The sequence below is a fragment of the Cladophialophora immunda genome (assembly GCF_000835495.1).
Source record: "Cladophialophora immunda strain CBS 83496 unplaced genomic scaffold supercont1.3, whole genome shotgun sequence".
Taxonomy (NCBI): domain Eukaryota; kingdom Fungi; phylum Ascomycota; class Eurotiomycetes; order Chaetothyriales; family Herpotrichiellaceae; genus Cladophialophora; species Cladophialophora immunda.
Genome location: NW_015622543.1, coordinates 3,487,297 through 3,503,755, shown reverse-complemented (window position 1 = coordinate 3,503,755; position 16,459 = coordinate 3,487,297). Strand labels below are relative to the sequence as shown.

The 16,459-nt window shown below is 54.7% G+C and overlaps 7 protein-coding genes across 7 annotated transcripts; 4 read left to right on the top strand and 3 right to left on the bottom strand.

Annotated features, from left to right (window-relative positions):
- Positions 1 to 141: 141 nt before the first annotated feature.
- On the top strand, positions 142 to 2,322 carry PV07_05631 (uncharacterized protein; the record flags this gene model as incomplete). The annotated part of the gene is made up of 1 exon (XM_016392541.1): positions 142 to 2,322. One exon carries the CDS (start codon positions 142 to 144, stop codon positions 2,320 to 2,322), a length of 2,181 nt encoding a protein of 726 aa, XP_016250060.1.
- Positions 2,323 to 2,706: 384 nt separating this feature from the next.
- On the top strand, positions 2,707 to 3,858 carry PV07_05630 (uncharacterized protein; the record flags this gene model as incomplete). Its single annotated transcript, XM_016392540.1, has 2 exons — positions 2,707 to 3,354; positions 3,412 to 3,858. The coding sequence occupies 2 exons, from the start codon at positions 2,707 to 2,709 to the stop codon at positions 3,856 to 3,858; spliced, it is 1,095 nt and encodes a 364-aa protein (XP_016250059.1).
- Positions 3,859 to 4,345: 487 nt separating this feature from the next.
- PV07_05629 (uncharacterized protein) lies at positions 4,346 to 5,293 on the bottom strand (the record flags this gene model as incomplete). The annotated part of the gene is made up of 3 exons (XM_016392539.1): positions 5,168 to 5,293; positions 4,648 to 5,048; positions 4,346 to 4,504 (listed from the first exon to the last, which is right to left on the bottom strand). The coding sequence occupies exons 1-3, from the start codon at positions 5,199 to 5,201 to the stop codon at positions 4,346 to 4,348; spliced, it is 594 nt and encodes a 197-aa protein (XP_016250058.1). The 5' UTR covers positions 5,202 to 5,293.
- A 199-nt stretch (positions 5,294 to 5,492) lies between these two features.
- On the bottom strand, positions 5,493 to 6,643 carry PV07_05628 (uncharacterized protein). The gene has a single exon (XM_016392538.1). It carries the CDS (start codon positions 6,504 to 6,506, stop codon positions 5,829 to 5,831), a length of 678 nt encoding a protein of 225 aa, XP_016250057.1. The 5' UTR covers positions 6,507 to 6,643; the 3' UTR covers positions 5,493 to 5,828.
- A 248-nt stretch (positions 6,644 to 6,891) lies between these two features.
- Positions 6,892 to 8,738, top strand: PV07_05627 (uncharacterized protein). Its single transcript, XM_016392537.1, has 2 exons — positions 6,892 to 7,607; positions 7,742 to 8,738. Exons 1-2 carry the CDS (start codon positions 7,425 to 7,427, stop codon positions 8,531 to 8,533), a joined length of 975 nt encoding a protein of 324 aa, XP_016250056.1. The 5' UTR covers positions 6,892 to 7,424; the 3' UTR covers positions 8,534 to 8,738.
- PV07_05626 (uncharacterized protein) lies at positions 8,582 to 10,258 on the bottom strand. Its single transcript, XM_016392536.1, has 2 exons — positions 9,879 to 10,258; positions 8,582 to 9,817 (listed from the first exon to the last, which is right to left on the bottom strand). The coding sequence occupies exons 1-2, from the start codon at positions 9,937 to 9,939 to the stop codon at positions 8,733 to 8,735; spliced, it is 1,146 nt and encodes a 381-aa protein (XP_016250055.1). The 5' UTR covers positions 9,940 to 10,258; the 3' UTR covers positions 8,582 to 8,732.
- Positions 10,259 to 10,745: 487 nt separating this feature from the next.
- PV07_05625 (uncharacterized protein) lies at positions 10,746 to 13,022 on the top strand. The gene is made up of 2 exons (XM_016392535.1): positions 10,746 to 11,489; positions 11,548 to 13,022. The coding sequence occupies exons 1-2, from the start codon at positions 10,822 to 10,824 to the stop codon at positions 12,842 to 12,844; spliced, it is 1,965 nt and encodes a 654-aa protein (XP_016250054.1). The 5' UTR covers positions 10,746 to 10,821; the 3' UTR covers positions 12,845 to 13,022.
- Positions 13,023 to 16,459: the final 3,437 nt, after the last annotated feature.

The window sequence follows — 16,459 nt, the reverse complement described above, 5'->3', positions numbered from 1 at the left end:
CACTTTTCCGCCTCCACCTTCGTACTTCACGTACGACCTGTGGACATCCTCCTCAACGACACCGTACAAACATTCTTCGGTCGATCGTGGGCCACGACAGTAGTACGAAGACTATGCGAAGGGATATCTGGGACCCCAGCCATGCCTAAAGAACGCCAGACATGCACCGAGTGCTCTATGCGCCGGCAGAAATGTGACCGCAACATTCCCTGTGGCCGCTGCGTCAAGAGGGGCGACGCTGCAAAATGCACACGCGAGTGGCCCGAGGGCGGTTACGATCCCAAAGTCCACCGAATCTATCCTCGATCATCTGCTGCGGGAGACGCCAGTCCCACCGCTACCGATACCTCTCCCCAGACCAACAACACCAACCCACCAGATGCTGTAGTGCACCCTTCTCTCCGAACTCCCAAATCCGTCACTTCTGGACCGAGTCCGCGCGACCAACCCCCAATTTATCCAAGCAACCTTGGACCCGCGCCAACCAATGGCCCAGTTACCGACGTCGACAATGCCGCCTCGGTGCTAGAGTTCCTCACCTGGGGCCGGAGCAAGCTATCGGATTATGATCTAAAGGCGTTGGACCTCCTCAAAGAACCCCACCAGTCTGGCACAGCCGCACTTCCCAAGGACACCGGGCCAGACTGGGATGTCTCGAATGGCCTTGGTGGGACCGGTGCCGCCCAAGTTTCGTTTCTGCAACTGCTCCTCCCGAGCCGTAAACAGGTATTCCAGCTGGTGGAGTACCATGTCAGCTCGATTCTATGGTATCATGGGTGTTTCCATGGTCCGACATTTTACGAAGAGCTCAAAGAGGTCTATAAAGGCCCCAGCGGACTGCAAGTCAGAAATATGGATCTCAGATGGACCGCATTACTCTTTGCCGTAATGGCAGCAAGCATGACTTGTGCCAGTGAGCAGCTGGCTTTGAGCTGGGGTTTCAAGAAGAACGAAAGAGCTAAGCTGACTAGGCAATGGTACAAGGCAACGGTAACCTGTCTCAATCTTGCAGACTACATGTGGCGACATCACGTCTACTCTGTTGAAGCCATCACCACGCTTACCATGTCCGCTCATATCCTAGGGTTCAGCAACACCCAGAGCACCTTGTTGGGGGCAGCCGTCAAGATCGCCCAAGGCCTTGGTTTGCAACGACTGGGCCCAGAAGATGACGCGAACAACGGTGCTGGCGTTTCCAATCTATCAACTCCTGCCTTTCGGGAGAAGATAATCAAACGTGAAACAGGAAGAAGACTCTGGCAACAATTGTGCATCCAAGATTGGTTCTCAATCCCTTTCTCGGAAATGTATTCCATCCAGCGGATGCATTTCTCTTCGCTCAAACCTATGAATTGCGATGACACCACAATGCTCCCTCTCCCCGACGATGTCCCAAGCATGACAAGTTTCCCCAATTTTCTCGGGGACATCGCAAGCTTGATGCCGCAGATACATGACGCCATCATCTCGTCGAACACGTTATACACAAAGTACGAACAAGTGCTGGACTACGACGCACAAATGCGGGCCCTTGCGACAGACGGACTCCCTCGGTACTTCTCCATGAGAGAACCACTGCAACCGGAATGGCCTGCATTCATCCCCTGGGCGCGACGTAGCTTAACAATTTGTTTTGCCCACAAGATCATCATGATTCACCGTGCGTTTCTGGGACGCAGCTTCACGGAGCAAGCTTTCGACTTTACTCGTCGAACATGCATGGCAGCTGCGAAGACAATATTGAAAGAGGCAAGACAGGCATATGACGAGGAGGGACCCATGCTTTGGATCGATCAAGCTTTCATGGTTGCCGCGGGAATCACACTCGCCCTGGACATCTTCCACCGGAGAACCAACGAACCTGAATACGAGGAACACCGGAAGTTGGTAGAGAATACCATCACAATGCTGGGCAAATTCGAAAACAGCATGATTGCAATGCGTGGTATTCGGTTACTGTCATCCTTGCTTGCTGAGCAGGCCCGGTTGACGGCCGACCAAACCCTGGAAAACTATCGCAAGCGCACACATGACACTATGAGCGGAGATCGCGGTCAACCCAAGCGACAGAAGTTCAACGTGCCAAAGTTTGTGGAATCGTTTGTCGGAAACGACTCGTTTACAAATTCGCTGCGATCTGCAAATCGAGGCGCTGAGCCCTCGCTAGAACTGTATGAGCCGACCGAATCGAAAACGCCCGGAGCACAGGAGCCCATCATCACATCCGACTTGGGGTACGAGACGTTTGAACAGCTGTTCCCCCCTCATACCGGCATCAGTAACAATTTTCTATTTGAGGATCTGCTGAATTTCGACATATGAATTGTTCCGTGCTCATCAGGCTGTGCGAAGGGTTCGACCGACCTATCAGCAACGTACGATTATCCAGGCATCATGATTGGACGATAAAAGGCGGGGGAGATGGGACGGCCTTATCGGTTGTACATATACGAACTCGATCGATATCAATGGTGCGAATGACGACCAGCAAACTTAATAACTACAGTTTACCGTGTTCCAAGTCAATATAAAGATCAGTGGAACTTCGCTTGGCGAATCTTTCTTCTCGACCTCTTTCTCGACCAAGAAGACCGGCCCGCAACAACACGAACAGGAAGCAATTTGGTAGCTTCCATTCCGATTTTATTACTTTCTCTGCCAACTCTACACCTTTCCCAGACAAGAAATATCGAACATTATATCGAAATGGGCGCTGAAAAGACGAAATATCTGGACCGTCCAATTCCGACCATCTCACTCGCTAATTATGAATCACGCATTGATGAGATCACCTCCGAACTGGTTTCCGCTGCCGAGAACGTCGGGTTCTTTTCTGTCATCGACCACGGCATCACTCCCGAGGAGATCGACGAGATATTCGCTCAATCAGCACGTTTCTTTTCTCTTCCAGATGACACCAAGGCGAAAATCCCCTTCTCCTCTGCAAACAACGCGGGATGGGAGAAGAATGCGCAAGTCCGGCCTTCCACGGGTGCTGCGGACAGAAAGGAGTCGTACCAGATGCAGTTTGGCAGAAATATGGAGGGCAAGTGGCTCGATGACTCTGCTTTGCCGGGTTTCAAAGACTCTGCCCTGAAATTCATGTGGAAGGCCCAAGGGGTTTCCGAGAAATTGATGACTTGTTTCGCCAGGGGACTGGGGTTCGAGGATGATTACTTTATCAAGGCTCACGACGTAAGAAGGCCAGAGAGTCAGACAGTGGCGAGGCTCTTGCACTACTTTGAAACCCCTAGGGAAAACGCAAACGGAGAGATCTTCCATCGTGCGGGGGCACATACTGATTGGGATCTATTGACGCTTTTGTTCCAGAAAGAGGGGCAGAGCGGCCTCGAGGTGCGTTGGACTATGTCTTTTCCTGTACGGGGATGGACTCTGACCTTTATATTACAGATTTGTCCTGGCCGGGAAGCGTCCACTTCCTTCGCCCACGGAGACACCTGGACGAAAGTGGCTCCCTCTCAAGATGCCATCATCTGCAATATCGGCGACCTCCTCATGTCCTGGTCCGACGACCGGTTTAAATCGACCTTCCATCGCGTCAAGGCACCCAGCGAGCCCGACGATTTCTACGGCGAACGGTACAGCATTGCGTTCTTCAATCAACCGTGCAGAGACGCCATAATCCAAGGTCCGCTCAAGAAATATCCCATGCTGACGGGCGAGGAGTTCACGCGCAACGCAATGCGAAGAAATTTCGAGGCGCTGGAGAAGAAGAGACTTGAAAAGGAGAGGCTGGAGAAGGAGATGGAAGAGGCCAGGAAGCTGGTGGAGCGGGAGGGGGTTAGGGGTGCGAGTATTGAAAGTGGCGGTAAGGTCGTTGCTGAGGTTGGTGCGTGAGTGTTTGTTCTTGGTGGAGAGAAGATGAAGCGCTTTTGGAGCAACTACAAAGGAGAACCCTCGGTGGCAGGGATGACGATGGGTAAGAGAAGAATAAACTGCGTGTCTTATTCACCATAGTCTGTCAAAAGTGCTGATCAGGCAGAGATACAAAACACAATCGCGCATACATCCTGACAAAGACCACTTTGCCCTGAGGAGAGATTGGGTGTATTGAGGGTGTGTACACTGGTTCAAGTCGGAACTCTTTCACAAACGATACATAGTCGTATCTGACGACGTAGAATCTATATTCCTCGAAGTTGTCGAGGACTCCTCACTCGCACTTGAAGATAGCCTCATAAGTCTCTAAGTGAGGGAGGTCCTCCTCTATCCTTCCTCCCTCCTCCCGAGCTCTTCTCATCGCTTCCGTCCTCTCGTCCGCATTGTCGCGATGTACTCGGTCCCTCAACAACGAGATTAAGATCGCGCTTGCATGGTGCCTTTATCATTGTCGCGCCGCCGGCGCCGCCATGTGCCTCTCGTCCTCGAGATGCGCCGTGTCCGTCAGGGGGAACGCCTCGCCGGTGGCCTCGTTGACGATCGGCACCGAGGGCACGAGCACAAAGAGCACGCGGCAGGTCTCGGCGCTGACATTTTTCCAGGCCTGCGTTGACGACGGTGATGATGAGGAACGGCATTGTGAAGATTAAAAAAAAAAGTGTGGGGGGGGGGGGGGGGTGCCACCACACCCCGTAACGATATGGATAGGTACGTAGGATAGGTAGGCAGGCACGGGAAGGAACTCACATGATTCGTCCCCCTCTGGACACACACGTCGCCCTCGCGCATGACGGTCTCGGACCCATCGTCCAGGACCAGCGTGATGGTGCCGCGGAGGACCACCCCAAAGTCGACGCTCTGCGTGCGGTGCATGATGTTGACCTCGTCCCGCGCCGTCTCGGCCCCCAGCGCCGGGAAGTCGACGACCCGGCAGAACACGCCGGACGGGTCGACCAGGCCGATCTTGCGGCCGTGCACGTCGTCGGTCCACGTGCCCCGCACGTCGGCCGCGGGCACGCCCGCCGTGCGGAAGAGGTTGGTGAAGCCCGGGATGATGCCCGTGGGCGGCGCGCCCGTGGGGTCCAGCGGGTTCGCGGGCGTGAGCGCCCGGTCGGACTCGATGATGGATCTGCCTGTCCGGTCGTGGCCTGGGAGTTCGTGGTGGTGGAAGTGTCAGTCAGTTGAGCATTTCACGGATGGGCTATCTGATGGACTTGATGAGGATTGGGGGAGGTGGTCTGGAGGGTGGGCTGAACAGTGAACACACCGGTGACGATCCGCCGGACGGTGGGGAAGGACATGGTGGATGGACGTTGGAGGGTGGCTCGGTGTTAACTCTGGAAAGAGAGTGACGGCGAGGAACAAGAAGACGATCGAACGTCGTTGGTTTGGCAAGTCTTTATAAACTGTGCCTAAAGGGCGGGGACGAAGTTGAGCGTTGGAGATCCGGAAGTGGAACGCTTAAGAATCCTTGGATGTTACCATGATCCGTCAGTAGCTGGCGCCACGACTAGCAAAGTAAACACCTATGCGAGTCGTTGCGAGGCTAGGAATCGTACAAATCTCTACTGGATCACAGATGGACGAAGAAGTTGTCGAGCGGATAAGAGCCACAGACTGAGTCTAAGGCCGCGATGGCATTATTCAGTAATAACTGTCTGTCAGCAAGTGCTCATGACCCATTGTTTTACCATTACAGCGCAGCCTTCTAGCAGAAATGATAGCAGAAACTGAAAGCTCATCCCGGCATTCTGTGGCCGTTATGATACGCCATAGCCTCTTCCCAAACCCATGGAAGTTTTGTATTTGTCTCCTCCCAGCTTCACGAGACCCCGAGGCCTGGACTCCATTTGAATGTTCGCTCTGAAGACTTGCCACTCCCGATCCTGTGCCATCCCATCCCATCCCGTTCATGACGTCATTGTCGTTCACAAAAATGCAGCAAGCCCCAACAAAGCAGCCCCGGCAACACCGAACCCAGTAGGCATGACCGCCGCAGCATTGGTGGTAGAGGACGCGGTAGCCGTCGCGGAGGAAACGGCCGAATTGAGTACAGATGATGCGGCAGAAGTAATAGAACCGGCCTCGCTCGTAGCGGCACTCAAAGCACTGGCAGCCTCGGTGGTGATACTGTGAAGGATGGAGGAAGCGGCAGAGGTCAGAGACGAGAGAGTGGCAGCCGCGGCGGTATTGCCGGTGGCAGCCTCCGAGCTTAGTCTGGAGAGGCTGGCTGAGAATGCAGACTTGGCCGAGCTGAAGCTCGCAGCGATGGAGTTTTCAGCATCTTCGGCCGAATTGGAGGCTGAAGCAGCAACCGAGGCGGCAGACTTGGAGACGGAAGCGAGCGACTTGGATATTTCCGACGAGACCGATGCCAATGAGCTGGACGCTGCGGATGCTAAGGCCGTGGAGTTGGATGTGGCGGTAGAATTAGCAGCACTTTCCTGAGCCAAAGCGGGCACGATGGCGACGAGCGAGCAGAGAAGAAAATTGCAGAGCCGCATGATGGCGAGGGCGAAAGAAACGGGCGCTGGAGAAGTGAAATAAGACGAAGTTCGAGCAGAAGTTGAGAGAAGTGAAAAACTTGGGAAGGGATCGAAAAGCATAAATACCTGGCGAGGCTGTGGAGGTTTGGATTTCAGCTGGTCTGGGGTCGCAGCTGCGTCATGAGAGTTTGATACAAAGTCAAATGAAGTCGCATTGAACCGATTGGGAGGGTGATGGCTAGAGGGGTGGGTGGCTGAGATGGATGTGATGGATGTGTTCGATTTCAGCTTCGATGGCTGGGCGCGGAACGAGACTCGCAATGCCGTCATCGATCATGCCAAGTGCCAAGCTGGGCTAGTCTATATCAGGACTAAAGCCACAGACTGTCTCAGCCATAGCCACAGCCACAGTTCAAGCCACGCAGATGACAAGACTTCAGACTTCAGTATTTAATGTCTGTAAGTAAATGGCTCTGGCGTGGTCTAGTGTGTGGTAGAGGATGGTGTTTGGCATAGGTAGTTGGAGTATATATGGCTCTTATACACCCTACATCACTGGGCCACCTCTATATTCCCTCTGCTGCTCCTTCAATACCAACACGGCATGGAGACAGGGCACGTGGATTGGCAAGCCTAACAATTGGACAATCTCGCGGCCTGAGGAGGTGGGAGCGTGCCTGATCTACTCGTAGTGCTGGGATGATCATCGTCGTCCTCTTTCGACTGGCATGGCTGCAAGGCTTCCTGTTGGACGCTGCATCAATCAAGCTTCTTTCCGCCCCGGACCGGCTTCGTCGGCCTCCTCCCATTGGCTCCACCCTCCGCAGCATCGACTTTTCTGTCCACGGCCAGTTCGATGCTCAACTTCCCACTCCGACTTGCGCATCGACATCATCAATTCCTGCCGTCATATGATACATGCAGGTCCTGGCATATAAGCGACGTCCTTTCCTCCTGCTCAAGTCTTCGTTTTTAGCCGCTGAACCTTGATACTCCGCGGTTTTTGTCTCAAACGCGTCCCTGTCCGAGCTATCCAGGATGGCCTCCTCACTCTTTCTACTCGCCCTTTCGTTGGGTCTGCGAGCCAATGCTGCAGCTCTGCCCCCTTCCGCACAGGCAACGGGCCTCGACATCAGCGACACACTTCAAAACATTCTGGCCAACACGCAAAAGAGCGATGGCTACACATATCCCACGGATCTGACCAGAGGCATCGTACCGGTATGTCGTGTCTTTCTCTTTCTACAGTCCCTATTACCTCTGCGACTAGGGCCCTCTTGCTCTGTCACATAGTCTCTGCTTCGCTGTCCCGCTGTCCTTGTTGCGCCTCATCTCACCGCTCAATCTCACCGTAGAAACCAATCCACTCGCATAACGACTACTGGCGCGACGTTCCCTTCTATTCCGCACTGTCCGTAGGTTGCGCCTCCGTCGAGGCTGATGTCTGGCTCTACAACGACACCCTCTACGTCGGCCACGAGGAATCTGCCCTGACGCCTGCCCGGACCCTCGACGCGCTCTACGTCCAACCCATCCTGGATACCCTGCAGCGGCAAAACCCGGCATCTCCCTTCGTCACCTCGCCCACGAAAAACGGCGTCTTCGACACTGCATCAGGTCAAACCCTCCTTCTGTTCATCGACGTCAAGACCGACGGCCCGACCACGTGGCCCGCCGTGGTCAGCGCCCTCGAACCCCTTCGCACCCCGGGCTACCTCACCACCTTCAACGGCACGGCCGTCACCAGCGGCCCCGTCACCGTCATCGGCACGGGCAACACGCCGCTGGACCAGATCCAACCCCTCCACCAACGCGACTACTTCTTCGACGCCCACCTGGACTTGCTCAACTCGACCGAGTCCAACATCACCGCCGCCGTCTCCCCCGTGGCGTCGACGGACTTCAACGCGCAGTTCGGCCCCATCAACGGCACCGCCTTCAATTCCACCCAGATGGAGACGCTGATCAGCCAGATCGAGGTCGCCAAGTCAAGGGGGATCCTCCCGCGGTATTGGGATACCCCGGGCTGGCCGATCAGCACGCGGAATGCGGTGTGGACGATCTTGCTCGAGCAGGGCGTCGGACTGCTAAACGCGGACGATTTGCCTGCTGCCGCCGGGTTTGGGGCTTACTATGGCATGTGGTGAAATTCAGGCACGGGAGTGAAGGGCAAGTCTGGAGAAATCCGGCCATGGGAGGTAATAATGACCCGATGAAGGGGCGGGTCTTTCTTAGATTAGAACCAAAAAGCAATACACTTGTACAGCTCCTTATATATTTCCCCCCCTCACGTGAAAGGCTTATTGAAATGCACATTCTCAAACCCGTCCTATAGGGGGAGATGATCTACAACTTACTCTTTTCTCTCTTCTCGAAGCAACCGCTGGCCGATATCGCGTAATCTTTTCCGTTGCTCCAGCCCATCCAGTCTCTCAAGGCCTGCTCGCCGCCTTCGCCGGGCTTCAACGCCTTGCCGTCCCACTGCATCTCGACCTTGCGGGCTGGCGACGAAGTCAGCCCCACGATGGGCCGGTGATCGTACCCGGCGGCCTCCATCTCGGCGTGCTCGAGCACGGGCGCACAGCACGCATCCGTGCCGTCGAAGATGGCCTCCCACTCCTTGCGCGTCTTCTCCCGGAACCGCTTCGTGAACAGCTCGCGCATGTACGGCCACGCGCGCTTGTCCAGCCGATCCAGCTTGCCCGGCACGACCTCTTCCTCGGTGAGACCCAGCCCCTTCAGCAGCTCCTGCCAGAACTGGGGTTCCAGCGCACCCACGGACATGTACTTGCCCGCGTCCTTGCACTCATAGCACCCGTAATATGGAGCTCCCCCGTCTAGTGTGTTGGTGCCCCGCTCGCCATTCCACATGGGCATCTTCGTCAACAGCCGAGGAAACGTGCCGAGGAAACTGACGCCGTCGACCATGTTTGCCTCCACGACTTGTCCTTTCCCGCTGGTTGCGCGGTGGATCAGCGCCAGAAGGACACCGGTGAATGCTGCGTGGCCTCCGCCGGCGAAGTCTGCGAGGATGTTGGCCGGATGCGCAGGTGGAGAGCCCCTCGCGCCGAGCATAGAGAGCACCCCGGACACGGCGAGGTAGTTGATGTCGTGGCCAGCCATGGCAGAGTATTTCCCATCGCGACGGAACCCGGTCAGTCGGACTACGATGAGGCGGGGGTTTTTCTTGAGCAGGACGGTCTCGGGATCTAGACCAAGCTTCTCCAACACACCGGGGCGGAAAGGGTCGATGAGGACGTCGACAATGGAGACCAGAGACAGGAAGACGGCGACGGAGGAGGGGTTCTTCAGGTCCAAGGCGATGGAACGTTTCCAGCTGGTCAGGAGGTCACTGCTTGAGACTGGGCTCGGACGATCGACGCGCAGGACGTTGGCGCCCCAGTTTGCGAGGAGCAGACCACAAAAGGGGCCTATATTGACTTGTGAGCGGCCGTGCCATTGGGGTTCTGTGGTCAAGGGGATTTGGAGTACCTGGAGCTAGGCCAGCGAGTTCGAGGACGCGGACGCCCGTCAGAGGTGGACTGGCAGTCATCTTGGCTTGTGCACTGATTGAGCGACAACCGTGGTGTTCAGGGCCACTGAGGCATATATCTTCACCGAAGGGCTTCAACGCATCTTGGTGCAGGCTTTATCTGGGGATCGTGGCTCCGTCCCAGCGGCCGCGGCATTGGGGCACTGAGGTTCCCGATACCGAAGCGACCGAGGCTCATAAGATGTGAGGGGACAATCATCGCAGCTCGCGCTCGATTGTGGCAGGTCTGCCGGAAGTTGTCCTACCTTTGATGCCTTTCATGCCTTTCATGCCTCGATATTGTTAGTCTCTTTACCATTACTCCCCTGCAAAGCGAGTGGTGATCATCCCTCTTGTCCGCAGCCAGGGAGACCAAAGGCATCGGGAGCCTCAGAAGCCGCGCCAACCCATGCACAGCCACTGTCGCTGTCGTTTTGGGGGCCTCGGGCTTCTGATTCGACGAAGATGCCCAGCCTCTCACAACATACCTGGAAGTGCGTGCTACAAACATGATCAGGCGTGCCATCTGTGCCCTGCTATCAAGGGGCCGTGGGCAATGTCCCTCCCTCATGAGTGTTCTCGATCTACCTCGTGCTCGAGAGTTCGACGTGACCTTGACTGCGGGACCGATCTGCCACGGGCCAACATAAAGAGAAGAACAGGCATCATTATTCTGAGATGAGGCGCATTTGGTGAACAGCCGCTAGAGTGCTTGGGCGGCGAGCCTTGCTTGAGTATATTGCCTGCCGCTTCCCCTAGCCCAAAGGTTTGTTGGAATCCGTGGTACAAAAGCCGCTGTCTTTATTTTTGTGTACACATTTCAGCTTCTTGTTGAAGGATATAATCTTGAACACTACAGCCGGCGTGTCCCCCTTGGGGGAAAAAAAAGGCTTCCGAATCAGCATGCCGTTCAAAACTGCTTTGATATCAACCTGGTCTGCGCTTCGGACAGTCCCCTCACGCGCAGGCCATGCAGTGCGTCTTGCTTTGCGAAAAGCAAAGCTCCAGATCCTACCTCAGTTGACCAAATGGAAGGGACACCGGGAAGAGCCGAAGGTTGTGATGTACAAGAATCGCGGCATTGCACTATTAGACATTCTAACTAACGCTGTGTCTCTCGGGGGTGTCTTGACGCTGCTGGTCTTGAATATCAACACCTTGTTCATTGGGAGTCTCTCAACCTCCGCAGTGGCTGCCTTTCAATTTGCGGCCAAACTGCTGGAGTTGCTCATGCAGGCATCACTGGCTGTCGTTATGCTCGATGCAATCCGCTGGCAGATCGTGCGGAATCAAGACCTTCCGCTCGGCGGGCTCGTGGCCCCCTTGCGCACCACGGACGTGTCATATCTCTGGTCTTTGGAGTTTTGGGGTTCCTTAACCTCGAAAAGCTGGCGAGGCTACCGCAAAGCATATCTGGGCTTCTTGATTTTCGCCACCATCGTCCTCGCCGCCCTGGTTGGCCCGTCTGGAGCAGTCGCCCTTGTTCCCCGTCAAATCACGCACTCCACTGCCGAGTATCTCAACATTTTGAATCCTCTCGATGACCTCTTCCCTCATAGCATCAGCTACCTGTAAGTGTCCCTGTGCCCTCTCCGCAGACCCTTGTTTGTTGATGCTCGTGGCTGTTAGAGACAGCGGCACTGCTTTCGAACAGGGCATGACGCAGCTCGGCCAATTCTATGGCCCTGAGCCGTACCGGCTCCTTGACTCAGACGTCGGCATACGACTATTCGGATTACCGTCTAATTTGGGTTTACCCTGGTCTTCGGCGACGCTTCCTTCTCGCCACATGTCGTTTGTTTTGCAAACACAAAGTGCGAACCTGCAGAGAGACTCGGCATCTCCGTTCAATGTCTTGACCATGAAAACCTCGCAAGTTCTCGTTCAGAGCGCCTGCAACGAGAACGATCTGTACGACTTTGAGCATAACAAGACATACTTGTCTTTTCCGAGTTCGGAAACACAACTCAACCATCTTGTCACATGGGGCGAAACGTTGGGGAACGTTACGGCTGATGGCACGATTCTGTTCTTCACAAATCTACCCCCTTCTGCTCCTTCGCGGAGTTCAACTCTCATGGTTTATGGGACGACAAGCCCTGTTGACCGAAGCTACGTGGCAACTGCTTCAGCTTGCGTGATCGATGCGACGTGGACCAGTGTTACGCTAAACGCATCCGCCGCCGACAGCAGCTATAGTCAAGTCAACTACGTTCTCGATACCCATTACGACGGCGGCATCCCTCAGCATCTGAAAATCGAGCTTCCGCGTGCTTGGACTGATCGCCTTCGATCCACAGTCTTGGCTTCCCAGTCCGCGCTCCAATTCCTGACGAATAAAGCGTCCCCAGAGCAAATGATCGCTTTGGTGCTTGCGAATGGGGATTACGACTATCTCAGGTACAACGGCCTGGTCCTCAGCCGTGACGATGGTGTGAACCCTGATGAGATCGCCCTTTATACATATCTGAACAAAAGTCATGCTTGGACTCGGTATGCAGGTGTCTCGATCGACATCGACCAGAACGGGGCATTGTCAAATCCATCTTCTCTCACCTATCAAGTGGTCTCTCAGTCGCAACAAGGCTACGGTTACAACGCCGAGGACATCACTGTGCAGCTGTCACTCGCAGTGCTCGGTGTGTTCTGTGTTTTTGTGGTGACGCATATATTCCTACTTATTCTCACCGGCTACACGGGGACCAGTTGGGACAGTATCAGCGAATTGCTGATGCTGGGCTTGATGAGCCGGAAGCCGGAATACCTAGGCCCCCATACCGGTGCGGGACTGGATACCCTCAACATATTCCGTGAGCCTGTCAGCGTCAAGGTGAACGATGAGGGACACGTCGAACTGGTCTTCGAGAATGACACCGGCGGCAAGCTGGGGAGGAATGGACCTGTAGTGGTCAACAAAGCTTATTGATTCTGAGATACAGCGCTGGAAAAGAGACAGATCTGGAGAGTATCCGACTTGAGCTTCTGAAATATATCCAGGTGTGTTAACGTAGCTCTCGTGCTACACCGGAAAAGAAGAGGGGAGAATGGAAAGAAGTTGTCAGTACCAATTACGGCACAGTCTGTGGCATTGCCCGAACAAGTCCCTGAAGAATCCTTCGTTTAACGCTCGTGCGTCTTTTCAGCGTGGCCCATGACAGCTGCTCCCCTGGAACTGCCCTGTCTCTCACTTCTGCAATAGGGAGAACCTGCCAAATTGGAGCAACCACGTCTCACTGCGCCCTGCATCATGTCATGATCAACGTCGTCCCTTGCTGGTCACCCCCTATGTGGGAGTGTCAAAGTGAGGTCTCTCCCACCTCCTTCAAATTCCAGGTGCGAGAAGGGAGCAGCCTCCGAGCAACTGCCTTCCAACCCTCGTGGCAGGCGGGCGCAGGTGCAACCGCAGGCACAGGCGCAGTCACTCCAAATCTCCTCACTCTTTCAGTTTCTCTGCTTCGAACAACCATCTTTCACTCATCCATCAATACCATTCAGTTAATACTTCCCAGCCTCATCCGTTTATCCTTACTCACCATGCGTGCACCAGAGATTGCAGGATTCTACCTGGCGTGGTCCGACGAGTTCTACGGCCCTGCCGGCTCTCCTCCCGACGCGCAGAATTGGACCTTCCAGACTCCCTCATTCAACTATAACCACGAGTGGCAGAGGTATACCGATTCCACGGACAATGCCTACCTCGACGGCAGCGGCCAACTCTGCATTGTTCCGCAAAAGGTGGACGGACAGTGGACCTCTGCTCGTTTGCACGGCAACCACAGTTTCCAGTGTGACAACAACCGCAAGATGATCTTTGCCGCCCACATCAAGATGGGCCAGAACCCGTGGTGGCAGCAGAAGGGGATTTGGCCTGCTTAGTGGGCTTTGGGCCAGTCGATGCGGTATGGTGAATACTGGTAAGCCCCGAGTTAACTTGCCTTTTGCCATTCTGCTTCAAGAAGTCTCTGACACAGCAAACTCCTTCAGGCCAAAATGTGGCGAGTGGGATATCATGGAGCTCAGAAATGGTACCTCGTCAAACCAAGGTAAGCTGCTGCCCTGAGCTCTGTTCCAACAAGGTGCAGTCAGTCAACGAGATCTCTGACAAGACGGGAATACAGGCTCAATCCACCAAGCGGATCAATGGGGTAACCACGCCGAGTGTCACGGAATTATCGACTTCGATCGCAGCCAATATCACACTTTTGCCGTCCTCATCGATCTTAGCGACGACGACTATAGCAAACAGTCGATCAAGTTCCAGCTTGACGGTCAGACTTACTACACTGTTCAAGGGGACGGCTCCAGCGGGGAAGCCAGGCAAGGTTGGGAGAGATGTGCCCGAAGCGCGTTCTTCCCGATCCTGAACATCGCCGTGGGAGGCGATTATTCAGGAAATCCCGACGACAACACGCTGCCCGGCCTGGAAAGTGGCATGACGATTCAGTGGTTGGCGGTGTACAAGTCGTGGTATTGAACCGCAATGCCTCCCAACCTTGCCATGTCCGACGAAGTGGGTTGAACAACGATGCATCCGGGCTGGGATGGGATGAGTTGGTGACCGCATCAGCGACAAATTGTCTAGGTCGCAAGGAACAAATCGGGGAGCGAAGGCAACATAGTTGAGGGTCGTCGAGAGAAGTAATCGAGACTGGTCGGAGTCGCATTGCTATTCCTGTGGTTAGAAATCCCTACGACTTTACACACAAGTCCAACCAGCTCACACTTTCACCGCGGTTCCTATTGCGCCTGGTTTGCTCATGCACGATAGCCAAGTGTACGTAGAGGAACTGCTCAACGACCGTTATTCCTTTTCTCTCGAAGCACACGGCACAGCAGAATCATCAGAGACTGTAGAAGTTCCGCGGTTCACTCCATCAATGCTTCGTTTACTCTGTGTTCCTCGTCATGAGAGGAGACCTAACAACCTAGACTGGGCTGGGTATAGTACATGGTGACCGAGACGCCATCTTTAGCCCTTGATTTCTCCCATTGCTCACAGGTGCAGGAAGGACTCCGAGTCAGTCACCCAGTCAAGTCAGTCACTCAGCGAACAAGTCCAGAGGCAATATGACGGTGCCAGCTTCTGAACACCACAGCCGCCAACCTTTCAAACCTTTGACCGCGAGGGAAATGCTCACTCCTGCGAAGCCGCTTGCGTCCGGGCGAATGGACACAGTTCCTTCCTCGTGTCCCGAGGCAGATCGAGTGAGAACCGGGTGTCGGTCACTGGCCAGCAGAGGGGAAAGAGAGGGAGGGAGAAGCTGTAGCTGAGCTTCATGGAGCTGCAACGTCGATTTCTCGTCGGTATGATGGCTGGAATGAATCCCCAGTGCCACTTTTCTCGATTTCCTCCTCACTTACTGTGTATACGGATATTCCGCCCCATCCCAGTAAGATGGAGTAGTGCTGCTTCAAGAAGAACCATCCGCGTGCGGAGTGACGATTCTGCCATGCGCGGCGTCTGGATATAGCCGACAACGTTGAAGCAACCCCAAGTACATTTGGACCGACAGTAAGAAGCACAGGATAAGGAGCTCCCAAGGACATGACACTCGCACGTGCTGTCTTAACGGCCGTTAAAGTCGAAGGTTCCGTACAGCAAGCATGACAGAGGTATAGTCCTCGGAATCGGCTCGCTGCGGGTCGCTGGATTAGGATTATAGTGAGACAAATGCCGGACAAGTGGACGAATTACAGAGTGCCTCAGACACTCAACAGCACCTTGACGAGTGAGAAAAGGGTTCCTCCCTCTTCTCTCTGTCTTTTCGTACAAGGGGGCTTCGCAGAGGAAGCCGTCGAAGGCTGGTGCCTTCTTTGCTCCTCTGCTCTACCCGACCCATGCCGCAAGAGAGGGGTATTGCGAAAGCTGAAGCCATGGCTGGGTTGAAGCTGGTGTTTTGCGCTAATTGGCTCAAGTCCATGTTTTTGCGACAGCATTTCCCGAGGAGATGCACGGGACAATAGGTCATGAATGAATGAACGAGCCACGGCATTATTTTCCCGGGCGCTTCTCCAGCTGGGAAAGCTCTTGCCGGTGCCAACACCCTGCACGAGTTAGTACAGAGCTGCTGCACTGTAGACGGGTTTTCCTGCTGGGGTCACCCTTGACTGAGCCTTACCTATAAAGTACTGTACTGTAACGTCCCTGTGCTGTACTTTAACTCCGCGCAGGTAGCAGAAATTTCGATAGTAGAAAAGCTAGTCATCCCAACAAGGTGATCAGAATAACAGACCTCGCATCGCATCGCATGCACAGCGCATTGCAGCAACTGGCCCCTTATCCTCCTTTTCAGGTTAAACCCAGAACTAATGAATAGAGAAAAAGGCGGTCAAGGTCAAGCACAGTGGCAAGGAGAATGCTCCATCTCCAGCTTCGGCTCGCTCTGCCGCTCAAGCAAGGCATGGATCAGTTCGCTTGTTATCAACGCCGCAAGTCGAAGGGGCATGCATGTGAGAGGGAGCTTGGAGGGGTCCGGGATGCACAGGAGGAGAGTCATAGGACCTGGCCAGACGAGTTAGCTCTTCTAGCAGGGCAGGTGAA

Excerpts from the sequence above, each read along its gene's own strand:
- PV07_05628 (XM_016392538.1), bottom strand. The coding sequence starts at position 6,506 with ATGCTTTTCGATCCCTTCCCAAGTTTTTCACTTCTCTCAACTTCTGCT.
- PV07_05627 (XM_016392537.1), top strand. The coding sequence starts at position 7,425 with ATGGCCTCCTCACTCTTTCTACTCGCCCTTTCGTTGGGTCTGCGAGCC. Across the intron at positions 7,608-7,741 it reads TGACCAGAGGCATCGTACCG|AAACCAATCCACTCGCATAA; the intron begins GTATGTCGTGTC and ends ATCTCACCGTAG.
- PV07_05626 (XM_016392536.1), bottom strand. The coding sequence starts at position 9,939 with ATGACTGCCAGTCCACCTCTGACGGGCGTCCGCGTCCTCGAACTCGCT. Across the intron at positions 9,818-9,878 it reads ACTCGCTGGCCTAGCTCCAG|GCCCCTTTTGTGGTCTGCTC; the intron begins GTACTCCAAATC and ends AAGTCAATATAG.
- PV07_05625 (XM_016392535.1), top strand. The coding sequence starts at position 10,822 with ATGCCGTTCAAAACTGCTTTGATATCAACCTGGTCTGCGCTTCGGACA. Across the intron at positions 11,490-11,547 it reads CCTCATAGCATCAGCTACCT|AGACAGCGGCACTGCTTTCG; the intron begins GTAAGTGTCCCT and ends CGTGGCTGTTAG.